Source organism: Chelonia mydas, chromosome 12 (assembly GCF_015237465.2).
Source record: "Chelonia mydas isolate rCheMyd1 chromosome 12, rCheMyd1.pri.v2, whole genome shotgun sequence".
NCBI lineage: Eukaryota > Metazoa > Chordata > Testudines > Cheloniidae > Chelonia > Chelonia mydas.
Genome location: NC_051252.2, coordinates 30,159,543 through 30,180,961, shown reverse-complemented (window position 1 = coordinate 30,180,961; position 21,419 = coordinate 30,159,543). Strand labels below are relative to the sequence as shown.

Below are 21,419 nucleotides of genomic sequence, written 5' to 3'. Positions count from 1 at the left end.
GGGGGGGTGAGAAAACCTGGATTAGTGCTGGAGGTGACCCACCTTGATTATCATGCGCATTATAAAGAGGGGTTTCAAAGGGGGATGGGCTGTTGCCAGCAGGAGAGTGAATTTGTATGTGTGTGTGTGGGGGGGAAAGGGTGAGAAAACCTGGATTTGTGCTGGAAATGGCTCTACTTGAGGATCACTTTAGATAAGCTGTTGCCAGCGGGGGAGTGAGGTGGGAGGAAGTTTTGTTTCATGGTCTCTGTGTGTATATAATGTCTTCTGCAGTTTCCACGATATGCTATGCATCCGATGAAGTGAGCTGTAGCTCACGAAAGCTCATGCTCAAATAAACTGGTTAGTCTCTAAGGTGCCACAAGTACTCCTTATATTTGTTATTCTTCACCTGACCACTGGAACATAGACCGGTCTTAAATAAAAATTCATTGAGAGAAGAAAAGAGGAGTTATTTTAATTTTGTTTAACTTTTAGTCTTCTAAATACGATTTACAATTCCCTTTTGCTGAACATGTATGTGCAATACCCCAGTGAAGAGAATTTAAACCAATAAAAAAGCCTTTATATTAATACTGAGGGGGGAAATGAATGCCACTTCTTTCTGTAAAAAACATAATTAAAGTGTAGGAAAGAGTGTAAACAAAAATCAATAGAAAGTAGCACTCTGGGTCACTTCAGTTTTTTTTAAAGGCAAAATATGTTAAAAGAGTGATACAGCTTTTCACCTGTGACATAATCACAGATGCTCAGGGCACACCAGTACACACATGAAAATGGTTAGTAAGGTGTTCAAATGAAGAAAAGAGGTACACAGTGTTTATCAGATGAGAGAGGATTTGTCAGAGATTAACAGAATTCCATTGTAATATCCATATGGCACAAAGGCATACTCTGACAGGGTCCAATTACTTTCAACAAGCTGGGCCTGCTACATAGACCCTCTGAACTGGAATGGCCCTCAAATCTGTATGCTTTCATTCAGACAGATAACACCACCGTGTTTCTCTCTGTGATCACCGCCTAACTTAAATGAGTTAATCTTGTTTTCCAGATGAATTGTTATTTTGTCTCCCGCAGGCTATGATTACCAGATAAAAGTACTGTGTTAACAGGAGGGCTAGGTCTTTTCAGCAGTGGATTCTACACTCAGATAACCAGCCATCAAGTTGGCGGGGTTTTTGGGGGTTTTTTTTAATATGAAGTAAGAGAATGGAACTAACAGGAGAAAACTGTGAAATGACACTGAGATAAACCTTTCCAAATAATTATGAAACTTCATAAGAGGTCAAATGAGTCGCGTATCTTCGTATTTCAAAAAAGTTTCATCCCACCAATCAAATTTAAACACTGCTTCTACATATTTTAAGAAGTTATTTGCCTTTCAATTCATGCTTGCCCTTTTTTTCTCTAATGCTCTTTGTTTCTTAAACTGTTATGGAGTGTGTGTGAATTAAGCAAGGAGAATATTAGAATATAAATATTTGGCGGGACTAAAAGATATCTGTCTGTCTATCAGAACCAGAGAGAGGAAGACAGCCAGGGACTTCATAAACAGTTCCTTTAAACTGATGGAGCTGAGAGCTATAGTCTAGGTTTTCGGTTTTTGAGATAACGACATCACAAAGGCTCTTAAAAGTTTCTTTCTCTACATCAAATGTCAGAAACACCCCATTATAACACCATATCTTTAAAACTGTACAGTCAGGGGCTTTTAGTGTAGGAGAAGTGAATCTTTAATGGCCATGAGCTTCTCTTGTCTACTGGCAAAATTTCTACCCAGACTGAACCAATGTGAGACCCGGTATAAGTAAATCTAACTCCACTAACTGTAGTGGAAGGCACATACTTATGCGAAGTCTCAGTTTTGCCCATTTTCATCAGTAGATCTATGGAGAAATTAAGAGAAATATGTTTGCAGGAAAAACTCAATTAAAATACAAAATTATTATGTGTTGTTGTAGCATCTAGCATCAAGGTAGTAAAGAAAACTTGAATGATTTTCCTGCTAAAACATATTTCTAGAGCTTCCTATAGCTCCCCTATTGTCCCTAATTTCAACCCTCTCGGATGAGGCAGGCTATTTTATCATTACATTCCTGGAATTGTTATAATATCTAATTATGTGGCAACCAATATACATGGCACTCTTATACTGTGTCCACAAAATTGAAAGTCTACAAATTCATGAAGAACTTTGCAATCATACTTCTTAGATAAATCTATTTCTGATTCAAAAAGGCCTACGTTTTATTTATAGCAAACTATGAAGTATTATCCAAAATGAGAAAGTTTTTTGGTCATTGGTGAATGCCATTTTATCCAGCACCAGAGAAAGAACCATAACAACAGCCGTTGAAGGGCAAACCAGACTTGTGGTCTTTACCAGAGCGATTTAAATGAAAAGCAGTCAGCTGAATATTGGTTCCTCTACTCGACAGCTGTTTTGGGTTAACGTACTTTATGCCAGAGAACAATTGATGTCAGCATGCACAAGAATCAATCACAAATAGCCAGGTGGATGAATGCAAAGATAAGGAATACAATTATAGGGGATTTGTATGTCACAGAGATGTGTTAATACCTTTCTTGTGTCATAGCAAAGCCAGATGAACCCCCTGTCTTGCTTGAAATGAAAGTCTTTATTCTACAAAAAGAAAAGGAGTACTTGTGGCACCTTAGAGACTAACAAATTTATTTGAGCATAAGTTTTTGTGAGCTACAGCTCACTTCATCGGATGCATTGAGTGGAAACCTGTCTTTATTCTACAAGTAGATGTTAAGAAATTGTCCATGCGAGTAATAGGAAATTACAATGCCCAAAGTGTAACTCACACTTGCATAGTATGTACCCTCCTGGTGGCTGAACCAGGTTAGGAGTCAGCTGCAACATTTGAGCTGAAACAGCTGAGTGCTTTAGCGCAGGCAGGAGAAGCTTGTGCTTTTTAGAGCCAGAGCCCCAGGGCTGATCCCCAATGCCAGACAGCCAACTAACCACACACCCACCCCAAGGTGTCAAGTAATGAAAGCCTGTATGAAACTGAATAAAATTACTCTATTTTCATAACTGACTTACGCAAGCAACAAACTTATTCATGACAGATATGTTTCGTTCATATTTACAAGAAGCCGTAAAAGATGGAAAACGGATAGGGAGGATAAACAGAGCATTTATTCTCGGTTCCATTATGACCAAATTGGTAGCATTTTCAACTCTGGTCCAGGAAGTGGTGAGTGCAAGTCCAATACTAGGAGCTGGGCTCAAAATCCACCACCTGATACTTTTCAAAGTGAGTAGGAGATAACTTTGATGTCCTCACCTATATTCTCTCCCTCAATAAAACAGGTTCCAATATTTAAAGTGTCTACTGTATTTGCTTACACAGTTTAGCACAGTCAGTACTTTCCCACCCCGCTACTTCAGACTGTTTACAAACAAAGGACAACAAAAGGTGCATGTGCTGCAAAAAGGGCGTTTTTAATAAAAGCATCATTTTGCTCTGAAAAGTGACTTGACAAAAACACTTCTCATTCAATAGATCTCTCTCTTGTGCATATAAGGAATCGTATCTGTTTACTTAGTGACAAAAAGACATGTTCCTTCTCCCTTGTCCCATTCTCCATTTTTTACTCTAGTTAGCACTTCAGAGAGGCCATGCAGCCTGAGACGGTAAATTGGATTCTGTTACTTCTTGTGCATCATTATCAGACTTTTTTACTACGTTCCAACTGTCTACATCTGTGACAAATCACTAAAGCACCGGGGTTGCAAGGCACCACTGGGGGCATACTATGGAGACTAAACAGAGACCTAATGTAGTTCAACAGAACTGTTATAATTGGTATATAATAAAAACTATATACCAGCAGTGGCAAAACTTACTGACCCTCCGAGCCACATATGACAATCTGCAGAAGTTTGAGAGCTGAGGCATACCTGCCAGGGCTCAGGGCTTCAGCACCGCGGGAGGTGCCTGCCAGGGCTCGGGCCTTCAGCCCCACTCCTGCTGAAGCCCTGAGCCCAGGCAGATGTGCTTGCTGGGCAGAAGCCCCGAGAACACTCCCCCCCACCCCCCCACCCCCGCTGGACAGAAGTCCCTACCCCACCACCCCGGTGCAAGGCAGAGTTCCTGAGCCCCCGTCCTCTCCAGTCTGGTAGGTGGAGAAAGGGGGACGGGCTCTGCAAGCCGTACTTGAACGGTAAATGAGCCACATGAGGCCACAGTTTGGCCACCCCTGCTATATACTATAACAGGGTTCAAAAAAGAACTTGATAAGTTCATGCAGGACCGGTCCATCAATGACTATCAGCCAGGATGGGCAGGGATGGTGTCCCTAGCCTCTATATGCCAGAAGCTTAGAATGGGCGAGAGGGGATGGATCACTTGATGATTATATGTTCTGCTCGTTCCCTCTGGGGCACCTGGCATTGGCCACTGTCGGAAGACAGGATACTGGGCTAAATGGATCTTTGTTCTTATGGTAATGATGTGTGTCAAGCAGGGAAGCTAGTTTGGCTTTCAGATTACAGTTTAACTTTGCAGAGCTGCCAACTAAGGTAGGTGACTGGGTAGGGGGAAGGGTATTATTTATCTGTAACTCTGCTACTCTGAAAAAAAATAATTTGATTGCATTGCTACACCTGGCACTCAGCTCCACAGCGAGAGAAAGGCCAGAGCTCATCTAGCTCTCAGAGGTTGTTGCACAGGCAGGTAAAGCCCAACTCTCAGAAGTCTTTGTTTCTCAAACAGCAGATTTGACATAGGAATAGCTGAGAAACACTGAACATGGGTCAGTGCCATACATAGAGTCACTCTGGGCTAAAGTGTGACTAGTCCTAAGGCAGCTGTGCAGGGGAGCAATTTCCATTCACAGCTGCATTAGAGCTACTCATCTCACGGCTCTGGTTTCTGTGCTAATCCTGATAAAATTCTGATCGTCTTTCCCGTGTAATTCCATTTACAGAATTTATCTCAGTCCCTAGTGGAAATGAGTGCAGGTCCCACATCATACTGGCATACATTTTGGAATGGGTGGAGATCTCCATTCCAGGAAGATCCAGTTCTGGAGTAGCAGAAATGTTGCTGATAAGAATTGATTTGCACTGGTAGAGGAGAAGCTTAAAAAGCAACAGCCTGCATAAATGCCTACACTGAGCAGAAGTCTGTAAATTTTATATCTTTACATAGGTAGATGGATGCATAGACTGAACTAGAGCCTGGATGTTTTATATTTTTAGATAGACTAAATTCTCACGCATTCTTCTAACATTGTCTACATTGCAGAATACATTACAAGAATCAGCACTGAAGGCAACATGCTTGAAATGATAATTTTTTAAGAGCTGGAAATATTCACCATGGAGAAATGTTAAATGCATAAACTTTTTATAGTATATTAGAATAAATGCAAATAGATTTATAAATTGATAGGTGATTTTATTTTTTAAAATTGCCAGTCTTTTATTATTAATTATTATTATTATTCAGTGGTCACAATAATGTAAAATGCATAAAATGGACAGCTTTTTTAATTATTTTTTTTAAAGATAGCCTCCATCTCTCTTGTTTTTCAAAGCTTTCTAAACATGCAAGCATGCCATAAAAAAGTAACTGGTGCATGCAGAAGCAATGCAGTTCACAAATGAAGCAGTATAATGTCAATGGTTTGAAATTGTTCAGTCTCAGTTGTTTTCCAAGTCAACACACTGGCAGTCTTGCCTGAATGCAACTAGTCAATAGAGAGAAAATAAATAGAGCATTTCCAGAATTCACCCATCAACCCTGAAAAGTGTCTGCTTACTATTACACAGTTTTAACATGGCATAATCATTTTCATGGCAAATATACCCTCCTTATGGCTTAGACAAAGAGTGAATGACTATTTTAACCACTTGTGCCTATCTTCTAACAGAAATTCCAAATAGCATTTATTTATTATACTATTATAAGTAGTACGCAGATTAGTAACAGTTTCTAAATCCTGCAAGCTGGTCTTTATGCTAACAAGACACTCTGAACCCAATTTTCTAATTTGGGTGCCTAAAATAGACACTTAAATCCATATTTAGGCTCATTAATACACCCATTATAGATACTTTACTAGGTGTCTACATGTGGATTTAGCTGTCTAATACCACAAACACTTACACATATAATATTATCAACATAAATTGTCCTATTGACTTCATTAGGACTATTTATAACCATGTCACTGGCAACATAGCAGTCTCTCATTTGGAGCCTTGGTATTTAATTCTAAGCACCCGTATTTAAAAAACTGGGCCTTAAGCCCCTGTACAAGCAGCCAGACACAACCCCTTCTCTATTTTTTCTGCCTCTAATTTCTGTCATGCCTGCCGAAAACTTCCATATCATCATATCACCACCAGGCTGAATACTACAGAGAGGGCCAGTCCCTGAGAGAGAGGGGATGCAGATAAGGTAGCCATAGCCCTTTGAAAAGGGGGTGAAGCAGTGTTCCTTATGTTCTTCTCTGGCAGTATATAGACTGTATTATACCTACTTAGATAAGATCCTTGCAATGCCACATAATCACAGAGGGGAGCCGCAAGAGTTATATATATATAAATGAATATCTATATTACAATCCCCTGCCCTGATATCTGTCACCTGGATGAAAATCAAGAAAAAAATTGATAGTGAGGTTGAAAAAATTCCCCTTCATACCCAAGAACACACTAATGCCCATGGATATAAAAGTTACAATAAAAAAGCAGGACAACTACTAGCAGAGCTTTTATAGCTTAACAGTATTTTGACAACAAATGTTCATATTTCATTTGAAATTTATGAAACCTTTGTGCCTGTAATCCCAGGAGCAGCTACATGGTAAATGAAAGTAGCAGGCAGTCTAGATTAATAATATTTTGCTTCATAGTGGAAGAGCATTCTAAAGGAAAAATAACTTGCTTTATCTGTCCTCTTTTTTACAGTCCCTGTATTGGAACAGACTAGGACTTCTAAAACCTGGAAATATTCACAGGTGCCTTATTAATTTATGAGAAACTGAAGGACCCATCACAAGACATAAGTAAGCAATTTAGAAGTAGCAAGTAGAGGTGCATGATACATGGTGAAATATCACTGCTCCTAGAGTTAGAGTGCTACTAGTGGTTTAAATCAAGATCTAGGGGAGTAAGCCACAGTATTTGATATTCTAATAAAGAATCCTTATGAAAAAGTTAAGTGTTGACAAATGAATCAACCTTTTGCTTCCATATTTTCACAGTTTAGAAGTACATGTGTGCTAAGAGCTAAAGTGTGGCTTCTTACACTTATATGTGTGAGTGTCTTTTTCATCATGACAGTTTATCTCCAAGCATATTCAGAGTGTGGTGGGTTTTTTTTCTTTTTCTTTGTTGTTGGGTTGTTTTTGCTAGCAGCATACTACCATTTATTATGGGGCACAAATGTGCACTGATTACATGTCTGGATAGGAAGAAATGCCTATTTTTATTTTTAAATTCAGTTACAATTGATCACATATGCACATTAAACATTAGGTAAGGAAAAGTTCCAGCTTATGATTTTATCCCAAACCAAGAGGCACAAGAAATGTGATGAGAAAATAAAGGGTATGGAGCCATTTCTGACAATCATTTAATATACCTGTTAAATATGATCACTTTGGTCTAGTTCTGCAAAATATTGCATTTTTTGTGCAATTATTCTAATTATAACATATTTCTGAAGAGGTAAGTTACTGACTTGTTATATACAAACCTATCAGCTTCAATTTGTTAATAATGCCTCTAAATAACAACTACTGAAATTATCATTGTGTGATACTCATATTAATTCTTCTTTCCTGAGAAGCTTAGTGAGCAAGTTACAGTGCAGGAAATATTTGTAAGGAAGAAAGATACAAACCAAAAATATCATCCCCTGGTGAAACATAGACTGGAGAAATGTCAGGTAAACCAGATGCAATGGGGAGTGAGGGGAAAGGCTGACAGAGTGGAGAAAGGTGGATAACACAGGAAAGACCAAAGTCTGGACTAAACAGTTTTTATAACTCCCTAACCTAGCCAAAAAGTGACAGAGCAATATATTCGATGAATTCAGAAAAACCACATTATATGGATTCAGAAGACATCTGAGAACAAGGTGGTTGTGGATGTTGTATCATTTAGTCTCATATTACTGAAAATTGAAATCTCAAGGGACCTGATGTATTGGACAAGGGTACCAGATCCCACAACACAGATCAGAAAAGACAAGTGATATCCGTGGGTAGCTGGGACCAATATAGTAACATTATGTGGCTTTTATCAGAGAGAGAGAATCCTGAAGGCCAGCCAGACATAAGAACATAGGTAATGCCATACTGGACCAGATCAAGGTTCCATCTAGTACAGGTGTTATATCTTCTTCGGCAGTGACTAGCGCCAGATGTGCCCAGGAAAGATGTACAAAACCCTGAAGTGAATAGTTATGGAATAAGCTGCTCACAAGAGAAATTTCTCCTGAACTCAAAAATTGTTCTGACATATGAGGGTTGGTTTTACAATAATCCTTATTAATGTGACTTTAAGATGTTCTCATTATCTATGTAACTGTCCTTTTTTGAATCTTGCTAAACGCTTCTACTCAATGACTTCTTGTGGCAATGAGCTCCACAGGTGAACTGGGCACTGAAGAAAGTGTGTTTCCTTTTCACCGTTCCTTTGTTTTTGCACTGTGAGAAAGGGTGAATTCTATGGCCTGTGTTACTCAAGAAGTTTGTCTAAATCAGAGGTTCCCAAACTGTGGGGCAAGCACCCCTGGGGGAACACAAAGTTATTGGGCAGTGTGAGGACCTGAGGAGGCTGTGCTGAAGAGCCAGAGTTGGGGGCTCTGTTCAGCATGGGGTCAGTACTCCCAAGATGCAATCTTCTGCTCCCCATCTGAACCCAGCACTTCGGTGCAGCCCCATGCACTTCCCCTGCACAAAGGGGGAAAGAGTGGGGAGCAAGATGGGCAGGGAACTGGGTCCCAGCAGCCAAGACTGCCCAACTGCTGCAAGGTGTGGTAGGTTTCCTTAATTGCCACATGGTGAGTACCCACCCTACGGCCTTTGTGGGTACCTGGCACCCCCTGACTCTGAGGCCCCGGTGGATAGAGGGCACCTCTCCCTCTTACCCCCTTAGAAAGAGGGGGTGCACATGGGACATGAATCTATGAAGGGGGGCTCAACAAAAATGTTTTGGGAACCTCTGGTCTAAATTATCACAATAATCCCTTCTGGCCTTAAAATAATGAACATGTGAGTGCCTGATTTACGCTCTCTGTGTCATTCATTACTGTATACACCTCTCATGTAATCTCTGCTTCTCCCCTATGAACTAAACAGTGCCACTTCAATTCACTTCAGTTCTTCTTCCCATAAAGCTCAGGACCCTGAATGATAATAAGAAAACTTTGGGAATAAGAAACCTGAAGAATGTCTACTGGGGTAAAAAACAATCAAACTGACTATAAATTGGCAAGACTAAGAAGCAGCAAGAGGTGCTAAGATCATAGAACTTGATCTTTGACTTATGCAACTGGAATTAAAGACTGTGAAATTTATTTCAACAGCCTTGCTCCTTGTTGATTTGTGACATATGATGAAAAAGAAAGGACAATGTCCCTTTTTAAATTTTTTCCTAAGGCAAGCTTGATTTCTCAACATGTCTACTTGCACTTTAGATAGATAGATATTCAAGCAGACAAGTTGAAAAATCAAGCTTGTATGTATGTATACACACATACATGTATACGGACACATATACATCCTCCTTGTTATAAAGTTAATATGTTTCTGGTTTTCCTTATGTTAATGAAAATACGTATCAGCAGAAAAAGAACAATCAGCAATAACAGAACAAAAGTTTTTGACACGATCATTTCTAACACATTTTTAAAAAACGTTTGTAATTATTTTAAAACACATCTTACCTCAAGCTGATCTTAGAAAAATATCCTCCTCATCTAAGATAAGCAGAAACTCATATCTTCCCCTTTTAACAGTTAATAGATAATCACTAGTTTAACACATTGAATCATAGATTCTCCTTTTCTTTACTGACTGTTTAAAGAATATTGGATTCAATATTGCATATTACTATACAATTTTTCATGCCTACTATATTACAGTTTTATGTGACACTTTCCCTCCACCTTTATTATGGAAGTATCAATTGCGTTCCAAAATTAAAGTTTTTAAGTTGAGTTTTGCACTTAAAACAGTAGTTCAACCACTTTGCTAAGTACAATAGCATTTACTTTGAGTACAGAATGAATTTACAAGTAACCACTTAGTCTGAGAGTTTTAAAAATGGGTCCTTTAAGAAATTTAGCACACTGTGTCATACCACCTTTTTATCCTAAATAATCTGAGTAAAGGAATAACACAGACATCAAACTTCCCACAGAGTTACAGCTCACAGAAATCTAGTATAATGCCTTTAGTTGAAGAATTTATCTATTTGCCATTATTCTTCATATGGGAAATAGATATTCTTCCTATTGGTCAGATGGGACTGACAAATGTTCTTTCACAGAGAATTCCATAAAGAATTAAAAATGGTCACTACCTTTTTCCAAAGTTTCCAGTGGGAATAAAATCCAGCTTCCCATCGGAAAGATGGTGACCCCCATAGGAAGGAAACTGTCACTACTCTAACCTTTACTGACAGCAAACATGGAGGAAAAATAAATGCAGGTTTATCTAATCTGATCTATCTAACAAACACTAAAATGCCTTAATCATAATCGTATGATTACTGATTGGAATCACTAGAGGACAGACTTAAAAGTTGTTTTGGTGCCTTAAGTGTACATTTCCTTACCTTAACATGTTTGGATAAATAATCTTCACCTCCGGCTTTCCTGTGTTTCTAATTATAGGTTTTGGGATATTTATAACATTCCTGTAATTTTTTTTTCAACTCTTAAGATACTGATATAGATACATAGATCCAAGGACAGAAGGGACCATTGTGATCATCTAGTCTGACCTCCTTTATGGAACATCCCCAAAATAATTCCTAGAGCAGATATTTTACAAAAAAAATCTAATCTTGCTTTAAAAATTGTCAGTGATGAAGAATCCATCACAATCTGTGGTAAATTGTTCCAATGGTTAATTACTCTGTTAAAAATGTACACCTTATTTCTAGTTTGAATTTGTCTAGGTTCAACATCCAGCCATTGGATCTTGTTATACCTTTCTCACATATCGTTTGCTTGCACCCATTTTACAGATCACTTTGAATCAGTGACCTGTCTTCCTCATTATTTACCACTTCCTGAAAGTTCGCAGATGACACAAAAATTATCAGTGATGATTTTATGTTTTTTGCATGTTATTAATAAAAATGTTAAATAGTGTAGGGCCAAGAAGCTATCCCTGTGGGACTGCACTGGAAACACACCTGTTCGATGATGTTTCCCCATTTACAGTTACATTTTGAGACCAATCCAACAGCCAGTTTTTAATCCATTTAATGTGTGCCATGTTAATTTTATATTTTTCTGGTTTTTTAATCAAAATGTCATGCAGTACCAAGTCAAACACCTTCCAGAAGTCTAAGTATTCATCAACCCTATTATCTTTATCAACCAAACTTGTAATCTCATCAAAAAAAGATATAAAGATATAAAGTTAATTTGACTGGATCTATTTTCCATAAATGCATGCTGATTTGAATTAATTATATTATCCTCCTTTAATTCTTTATTAATTGAGTCCTGTATCAGACACTCCATTATCTTGCTGGGGATTGATGTCAGGCTGACAGGCCTATAATTACCCATGTCATCCCATTTAATCTTAAAAAATGGGTACAACATTAGGTTTCTTCCAGTCTTCTGGAACATCTCCAGTGCTCATACTGAAAATCAACATTAACTCTTCAGTGAGCTCCTCAGCCAGCTCTTTTAAAATCCTTGGATGCATATTATCTGGACCTACTGATCTAAAAATTTCTAACTTTAGCAGCTGCTGTTTAACACCCACCAGAGATAATAGTGGAATGAAAAGAGTGTTACAATTACCATATGATGGGACTATATTATCTGTCTTTTTCCCGATAGAGAACAGAAATATTTATTGAATGTGTCTGCCTTTTATGTGCTCTTATGTACTCTCAACCCAAATTCAATGGAATCTGACTTCATGTGTCGGGTTTGGGACAGGTAAGAAAACAATTCAACAATTTCGGCTTGGGTCGGGTTCAGGCTGAGTTCCAAGGATGTATCTTAGGGGAGGACTCAGTGGCCTGTTTTGTGGCTGCTGTGGGTAAGGCTGCGCTGGGCTTGGGCTTCTACTCACTGCATTGTCAGCGCTGCCACCCACATCTTCCCACTGGCTAGACAGGAAGCAGCCATTGATGAGATACTCCCTCCCCCACTGACTGCAACTATGGTCCTAACCCATCTGCTTCCTGACTGGCTGGTGGGGTGAAGCGGGGGCGGTGCTGACAATGCAGTGTTTTGAAGCCCTGTCCTCTCCCATACCACAGTGGACCTTGCAGGCCTGGGGGAAATACCTTAGCATGCTCCTCTCAGCTAGACCCTGAGAATCTGACGGGATCCAACTACAAGTGTTGAGTTCAGGTTGGGCATGAAAAGAACTCAAGGTTCTTGGGCCTGGGTTCAGTTCAGATTGGCTGTGACCTAGTCAGTTTCGGGTGGGGTTTAATATTAGACCACAGCAACCCTCTACTTGGAATAAAAATACTTATCACTGCTACTACTAACCTAGATTCAAAAATACTTTTTTGGTCAACAGATGCAGGAGTGGAGGGAGGTCGACTTATGTACTGTCAATCTGGAGGAAGAAGAAATGGCTTAGAACATCAGGAAGTAGCATGCGTGTGCCCACCAGTGCAGTGTCTAAGAGTCTCACATCTGACCTGTAGTCGAGTGGTAATTTAAAGTGCTTGCTTTAATCAAATGATTAACCCAGCTCCCTGGCAGATTTGTTTGACCTGGTCTCCCCTAGAAAGCTTCACATAACTGGAACACATGAAGAACTGTTAGTACAATAGTACTGCTTGAGACCTGGGACCCTGCTGTTTATTTCTGCCTGCCTGTGACCTGGTCATGCTAGACAGTACTTGATTCATAAAGAAGGAGATATATCAACCTTAAAGACCAGAATTTGCAATTAACATTAATCAGCAAAGGTATACTGCTCCAGCTCCTTCCCGATAAAAACAGTTCTGATTGCCAAATATACTAGTATTGAAAGGGAGGCTCTCTCTTAGTATCCAGACTGAACTGGTTTAATCATGGTCCAAGTAATTTACTATAAAACTTTTATAGAAGCATTATGCATGTGCATCAAGTTCACAGCTTTATTCATTTACAACAGATTTTATGGCTTTTTGAAGTTCCTCTGTTTGAAAGAATGAACTTATACTTGAAGAAAGCTGAATTTAGCGACAACACTATCTGCCTAAATACCATCAGATCTCATAAAAGAGGAAAGATACATTGGATAACTGTTATAATGCCTGCCTTAATTTCCTTATTTGTAAAAGCTCATATAGGTAACCAACGAGCTAGTTCCAGCTTTCTGAATACACACAAAATGAAGGATTAGTGATGAGATTCTCAATCCAAACTCCCAAGTTTTGGTTTTTATAATTAAATTTTCTTATCATTGTAATTACTGCTGCTGTCTAGGTTTGTTGTACTTTTTTTTAAAGAAAGCAGCTCAGGAAACAACTGTGCCTCTCAGTATCAATTTTATGAGGTTTCAGAGCAATGAATTAAATTCTGGAGCACTCTCACTTAAAAAAAAGTCATATCATTAATACTTTTTATGAACTAAGAGTCCATTAGAAGATGTTTATTGAATTTCAACCTCCTGTAAGTGTTATTAAAGTAAGTCCAAGAATGGACTTGAACTTATGGATTGGGTATGGTGTGACAAACAGATATTGCTTAATGAAATGTGCATTGTACAGTATTAGATCACCCGTGATGTTAGAAATTATTCAATTATTATAGAAGCAGTGCACACACAAAGCACGTTCACCTATCTAGGGCTTGAAAATCAATTCCAGTATCACGTTTATAAAATAATGCATCTGTTATATCTATCGCTACACATAAGCATAGCAAGCTTTCAATTATAAATAAATTTTTAAAAATCTGCCCCACATACTACAATTCTTATGGATTAATGGATTGTTTCACTTAAGAGCAGCATGGAATAAAAAGGTAGTTAAGGTAGAAGGCTTGGATTGTTGCTGAAAGGGAGAATTAAGGGTATTTAATCAGTGCTGATCACCCCAACTGCCATGGGCCTCAGAGGCAACAAGCACAGTGTAGTCCATCAGCTCATAGTTTGAACGGTGTGACAGGATGATACAAGCTCTGTCACATCTTGCCACATTGCTGGGCTAGCTAAAGAATGATCCAGGGGTGTTTTGGGAGGAGAAGGAAAGGGGCACAGGAGAGGGTCAACTTCAAGCAAGAGCTTAAGAATCCCATCTGGCAGTGCCTGACCTCACTCGAGTCAGGTGCACCTGATTCTAACGATGCTCACACTCTTAAAGAGAGTCAGAACTATTCTCATGATACAGAGAGAAAGGAGTTGCTCTCCATATGTTGTTTCATTCTGTGTTTGTTCGAGTAAAAGATACTTGAACTAAGTGAAAGAAACATGGTCAGAGATTTTGTGGGTTAGAATATTTTCAGTTAAACAAGAACCCTGTAAATACAATGGGAATTGGGCCTCCTGTGAACTTTCTCTCTCGCTGCTCAAATCTTGGTGCTGTCACCAGAAAGAAACATGAGCTTTTAACAAGAAAGTAGGGCTTGTTGTGTCTGACAACAGTTTGAAAATACATTTAACAAAAGACATTGCCAGAACTTTGAAGTCAATATCACAAACTTGATAACTATTTTTATCCCTCGGACAATATCACATTCCTACTAATATTTAGAAAAGCAGAAATTTGTTTGGAAAATAAAGCAATGCTCAAATATGAAGCCAAACCCAAGCAATTTTAGCTACACAAATGTTCAGACAGCTAGCCCACTGTATTCTCATGTAACTCTTCTCAAATTCATCTCATTCAGTGCCAAGCTGACTACTGTCTTCAAACATCCATGATTTAAATGACAATGAACTCTGCACCATATCAAAGCTGCTTCAGTCCTTTTGTAGCAGTTTTAATAAAGCAGGATACAAGAAATATTCAGCAAAAATGACACATCTCAGAATACCCACAACCCCAAAATCAATACAACCAAAAATGGAGATTGCTGAGGGTAAGATAGAGAAACGAGAGGTGAAGGAGCGTCTTTAGGGTTGGAAAAGAGTTGTGTGGTTAGGAAGAGGGGTTGGAATCCTGTTTGAGGTTAGCAAGCAAGAGTCAGCATTTGGTTAGGAGAAAAAAAATATGGTGATTTTAATTAGAGCTGTGTTGAATAAGTTTCAGATGAATTTTTTTCCCCCAGCTGTAATTTGAATTTTATTTTTCATGCTATGAGGTTATTTTTCGTATTCATTGCACCCCGAGTGATCCAGACAATATGTGTGTTCTCTGCTTTGAGGAGCTTCTATTCTAATGGCTGAGAAATAACAAAAAGTGAATAAATAGGTGAAGGTAGGTGAAAAGTGTGTGCGCGTGCGTTGGGCGTGGTTACAGTAACATCACATAGCTAGTTACTCTTGTTATGCATGTATCTTGGTGATTCCTCTATATGTTGTATGACCAACATTTTCAAAAGTGACTAGTGATTCTGTATGCTTCTGTTTTTTGGCCCAACTTGAGACATTGCAAGGGGGCAGATTTTCAGAAGGTGTGTGCTCAAGGTGTCTCCGACTAGGCCAAGAAATGAAGGCTTCCAAAATCAAGAGTCATTTTGGAAAAGCTGAGCCTTTGGATGTATACACACATATACAGTTTTTTGTTATGCTCTCACCTATTACCTATAAGACTGATAAATCTTTCAACATTTTTTGGCTTGGTTTCTTCAGTTTAACTCCTCTTGGGTTGATTCTGCTATACTGTTTGGGAGTATAACAATAATCTTTCTGTTCTGTGTGAATTATTAGCAGTTTAGAGGCATTGGCTGCGGACTACTTTGCACCCCTTACCATGTTATCATTTAATCCTGTTTAGAACTTGGTCTCTGTTACATGGGTTTGCAGTTCCTCCTTTACCTTCTGATTAGAGAACTAATTTAATCAAAAGTTGAGTTCCCTCCCTCCTCCTTTTCAAGTTGTACCTAATTTGGGAATGTGTAACATGCTTTTTAACTCTATATGGGCAAATTAAAAATGGTTGGACTCCCTTAAAAGTGTTTATAATGAAAACATTTAAAGAACTTTACTTATAATTGTGCTTTAACATATGCTAATATATAATAAATATGGGAAGTAAGTTAGCTAATTGAGCTCTGAATCACTTTCTTGGTGCCACACTGCAAAGACCTCAGGAACCAGGAGTGTTGATCCTTAGATAATAGTTACCCTTAGAGAAGATGTTTATTGGATTCTCTCTCTCCATTATTTAGCCTCACAGACTACAAATATACACAGCCCAATAAAACACACAAAGACAAAATACAGTTACAATTAAGGTACCCTGAAAAACAAAACATAAAACATGTACTCATCTCTAAATGATCATTCACTTAACTCTAACTACACTAAATATTTATAACAACTCAACTGAACAAATGATTTAATATAGACAAGAACTGAATATTAAAATTAGCAAGGCTATTGTAATTCAGATCTCATCTTTGTTTTGGGTACCAAAACAGACACATGGTTGTGTTACCTGAATTGTATTTTACTTTTAAAATGCTAATAAGTTGTACAAATCAATCAATCAATCAATCCAATCTGGACTGGGAGAGTACTGGGAGGGGTACTGAGGCCTCTAGACACACACACACACACACACCCCCGCCCAGGATTGGATATTCTACCTATTCTACTAATAGTGTATAGCTGAAGATAGAGATTTATTTAAAGAATTGGTAGGTAGAATATCCAATCCTGGGCTGTGTGTGTATGTGTGTATACACAGGTCTCAGATACCCTTCCTTGCACACATACATCTTCCCAAAGCAAACCACAGGGAAGAAGGAGAAGTAAGAGTGCTCCTGGGGCACAGTAAGCCTCTGTAACAAAGATCCTTAGCAGAAGCTGGGGCCAGCAGCAAAAACAGTCCTTACAGCTGCTTGGACATTAGTGATGTCTGATTCTTCTTTCTACAGTTTAACCAATGAACATTCTTTTCTCTGCTAATTAGCTTTGTGACCAATAGCCTCGCACGGCTTGCTGTTCCTCTGCTGCCATGCCCCTGCCATCCATGATCCTTGCCATCCCTCACTTTTTTGTCTCTACCCACACCAATCTCCCCATCCATTCCTTCCTTTGTCCCATTAATCCATCCCCTACTCCTATTTCCTCTCATCCCACACTAGCCCTTCCGAATATAGTAAAGCAACCCCCCCACCCAAAAAGACCCCAAATTCTGTAACTAATATATTTGCCAACCATTACTCTCCTCATTTTGCTTGTGTGGTATGTTCCATGTGCCCACTTTGTCCATTTTGTCTATTATAAGACCTTTGGGACAGGAACTATGGCCTCCTATCAATTTGTGAAATACCTCAGATAACAAGGCCCCCCAATCCTGCCTGGGGCTTTTCATCATAACTACGATACAAATAATACTTAATTATAATAGTTATTATAATAAAGTGATAAATACAATTAACCCCTTAATGGCAGGTATGAGACAATCCTCCCCCACTTTTCAAGCAGTGGGACTTCTCAGAAATTTCAATCACTGGCTTCAAGAAGTTAAATAAGAAATCAAAGGACAACCACGAAAATAAAAATGGTCAGTTTAAAGGATGTATCGACCAGGGTACTATAAGGTAAATTGAGACATATACACTTATGGTACAAGTAACTAACTCACAGTAGTGAAGACTTCTTTTTTCTTGTACAGAATCAATATATTACTGTATGGCTTCAAGAGAAGCAGAAGGAAATCATATCCTGTTGGAAAAAAGAAGATCTTCTGAAATGCTGTATAAACTACTGCAGAACAAAGCAGATATTAGTAGCATATACAGCAGTTATTTCCCTCTACAGTAAAACTGCACTCTAGTTTATAGTACTGAAATGGAGAAATCTTAAAGCAAAACCAAACAAAAATATCCAGACAAACCAAGGATACTGTAGAGATTTAGGGTCCACTAGAAATTTTTAGAATTTGGCAACTATACTATCACCAGATTGGTATTTCTAAACTGGAAGGTTGTGGTCCAAGCTGTCACTAATGTAGACAAGGTCCGTGTCTCCTAGGTTTGAGCCAGTCTGTGCAATTCACCCCACGTGAAGGTACTTCTCTGGAATTGTGCCTGTCCCGGGGTTTGTAATAATTAGCCTCCACTGATTTTAGTTCCTGGAGGGAGCTTGGTAACCAACTCCAACTAGCCAATATTCAATACCTGGCTCAGAGATTGAGATAACATTTGTAAAGTTGATACAAGACTCCCAAATATATGACTGTTTGTCTTATCTGTCACAGTTGGTTTAACCATTTTCTAATGTGACTTTTTAAAAGGCTTCTTTCTCCTCACTTGACCCTCCTGGGTCACATTTTCAGAGGCCTTAACTTCACCACAAAATCTGGGTCAGTTATACTGGACACACACAGCAACCTGTATTTGCACATGCAAATAACTACTCTATTTGCATACACAAATGTGGTAAACACACACACACACATAATTTTGGCTACAGATAAAAAGACAGATTTTTTTATCATTTTAAAATGTATTATATATACAGGAAATATTTCAGATCAAGTACACCACATGAAACAAGTGTCTAGAGTTTTGTCCTGGAATTTTTCAAATCAGTTCCCGCCTACTTCTTTTCAAGACAGTGAGCTGTATCCAGGGTTGTTGTGCAGCAAGGATGCAAGGAAACATCCATATGTTATACCCGTGTACCAGCAATTATGTGGTATTCTCAGTGTGCAGTGTGGTCCTGGAGTTGTTCTGTATTCATCTATGACTAATGATATGTAATAATGGCATGACTTTTGTAAGTGACCTGGGCAGTGAGGTAAAATTGTTGTATCCCTGTGGAGGCTTATTAAAAGGTCCTATATGCATGTGTTGATCTTATTTACTAGGGGGCTGTGGGAACAGCAAACATGACAGAGGCAATAGACCTACATAAGGACACCGCAGCACCCACACTTGAAAGGCAATGGATCAAGTTTTTAGCTTCAAGAATCCCATCTCCTGTCTCTAATAGATTGCAAGACATTGTGCCAAAGTTGGCAGGCTAGAGATCAAAAGAACACTAAAAAGTTAAAACGGTCTTTTTTGGGAGGAGAAGGGGGTCACTTATCAGGAGATGTCCAGAAGACGGACTCTGGGAGGAAGTCTAGAGAAGTGGACTTTCCCCAATCCAGAGACTGGTAATCCTTAGGGAGAGCTAGATATGCATGCAGTCTGTTTTGTTGTTTTTAAAATATGCTTTCTCTGAAATGCTTTTCTTCTAAATAAATGATACTTTGCTTTAAGATGCCTGACTGGTCACTGTATTCACTACTGTCATTGCTCCCAGAAGGAAAAGAACTGCCAGGTCTGAGCCTAAGTCAGATTTGCTCAGGTAATCATGGTTAGTACCAGAAGACTGCTACACAGGGCCTGGGTCTGAGAGTGGGAGAATCATGGGATTGCACCCAGAGATGGGTGATGCTCAAGGTCTGATACCTCAAAGGGGGTGTCCTTAAGCAGACCAGGAGGAGATCGAGGGGCAGTTTGCACAGTAACTGACAGCAATCTAAAAGCAAAGGGACAGGGAAACAGAGTTAATATGTAGACAGAGCTTGGCGTGAACACTGACCAAAACATGCCATTTAAAAGGTACAGGACAGAAAAGATGGAGCTCCTACAAAATGGCAATTTTGTTTGAAACAAATTGTCTTTAGATTTAGATTCCCAGAAACAAAACAAATCAACCTGGTTAACAAAGCTATAGTGCTCACATTTCTCCTTTCTTCTCATGGTCATATAGAGGAAAGGAAGGGATAAACCAGTTACCTCTTTGCACCTTACATTTTGATGCTGAAGCTGTGGCAGCTTCTCTGTTGAATCACAGCACCAGGATCAATGAAATCTCACTCGCTTGGGCAGAGGAAGTCTCAGATTGCATAGCATGTTAAAGCAAATGAGATTTCCATTCAGACTTGTACTAGAACCCAACTGAGTGAATAATGCAACCTCTGAACCTCACAACACTATCACCAAAAGAAGGGATAACCTGAGAACTGCATGTACATAGGGAGGCCTGTGAAAGTATCATATTAGGTGACAAAAGGTGCTGGAAGTTTGCAGTCAGGGGATACCAGGAGCCTGAGCCAAGTGGGTGGCCATGGAGGAAGCTAAACAAAGAGTCCACCGAAAGTACATAGAACCAGTCCCAGAAACTTGTGATTAGTGCAGTCATCTATGCTGTCGCCATTCCCCTTGCCCAAAGCACCACCTCACCAGCCACAGTGCTAGCAGTGATGATGACAGAGCATTTTTATCTCTTTAAGAGGAAGATGATGGATGGGATGTGGTGCTGGGGAAGAGGAGAGAAAGCAGAAACCCTTGGGGACAGTGCAGTTACAGGAACCTTTCTGGTGATTAGAAGGGGAAGTGAAGAAACAGACATCTCCCAACCAGCTTACTCTCTCAATCAGTTTTACAAATACTTAAAGTAGGCACTTGTTGAAAAGAATATCATAGAGCTTGGGGCCGGTGGGCAGGGTTTCCAGAAAGGGAAAAGCAACTGGGGTGCTGTCAGAGAGATGTTTTGGGGAGGGAGTCTCAATGTATGGATAACCTGAACTTGTTCATTTCAACCCATTACAGTAGTTTTCACTTTATATTCCACATCCCACATCATAATATTTGTCATCTTTGACACTACTGTATTAGATTTCAGAGTAGTAGCCGTGTTAGTCTGTATCAGAAAAAACAACGAGAAGGCCTTGTAGCACCTTAGAGACTAAAATTTATTTGGGCACAAGCTTTCGTGGGCTAAAACCCACTTCATCACATGCATGGAGTGGAAAATACAGTAGAGAGATATAAATACACAGCATATGAAAAGATGGGAGTTGCCTTACCAAGTGGGGCGTCAGTGCTAACAAGCCAATTCAATTAAGGTGGAAGTGGGCTATTCTCAACAGTTGACAAGAAGGAGTGGAAATGACAGTTATTTCCTGTTGAGGATATATTGTACTCCTGTGAAGTACAATAGGTCTAACCACATTACCTCTCTAACCCAAATTTCAGAAAGTGCATTTTCCAGATATACTATTCAATCATACACACAAAAATTGCATGTGACTTCAACAAGCACTTTACATTAAGTAAGGC

At 39.1% G+C, this 21,419-nt stretch overlaps 1 protein-coding gene across 11 annotated transcripts in view; it reads right to left on the bottom strand.

The window, feature by feature from the left end:
• The window catches only part of WWOX (WW domain containing oxidoreductase), a 675,021-nt gene that overhangs the window by 308,375 nt on the left and 345,227 nt on the right, over positions 1-21,419 (bottom strand). Inside the window, exon 9 of one of the 11 annotated variants that reach the window (XR_005222210.2) lies at positions 17,948-18,027. The exons of 9 other annotated variants lie outside the window; for them this stretch is intronic. Coding sequence is in view for 1 of the 2 variants with exons in the window: in XM_037877519.2 (XP_037733447.1) it covers positions 18,026-18,027 (2 nt within the window). In the remaining variant the exon portion in view is untranslated. Of the gene's footprint in view, positions 1-17,947; positions 18,028-21,419 lie in introns of those variants that run through there. One more of the 11 variants, XM_037877519.2, reaches the window with a different exon arrangement.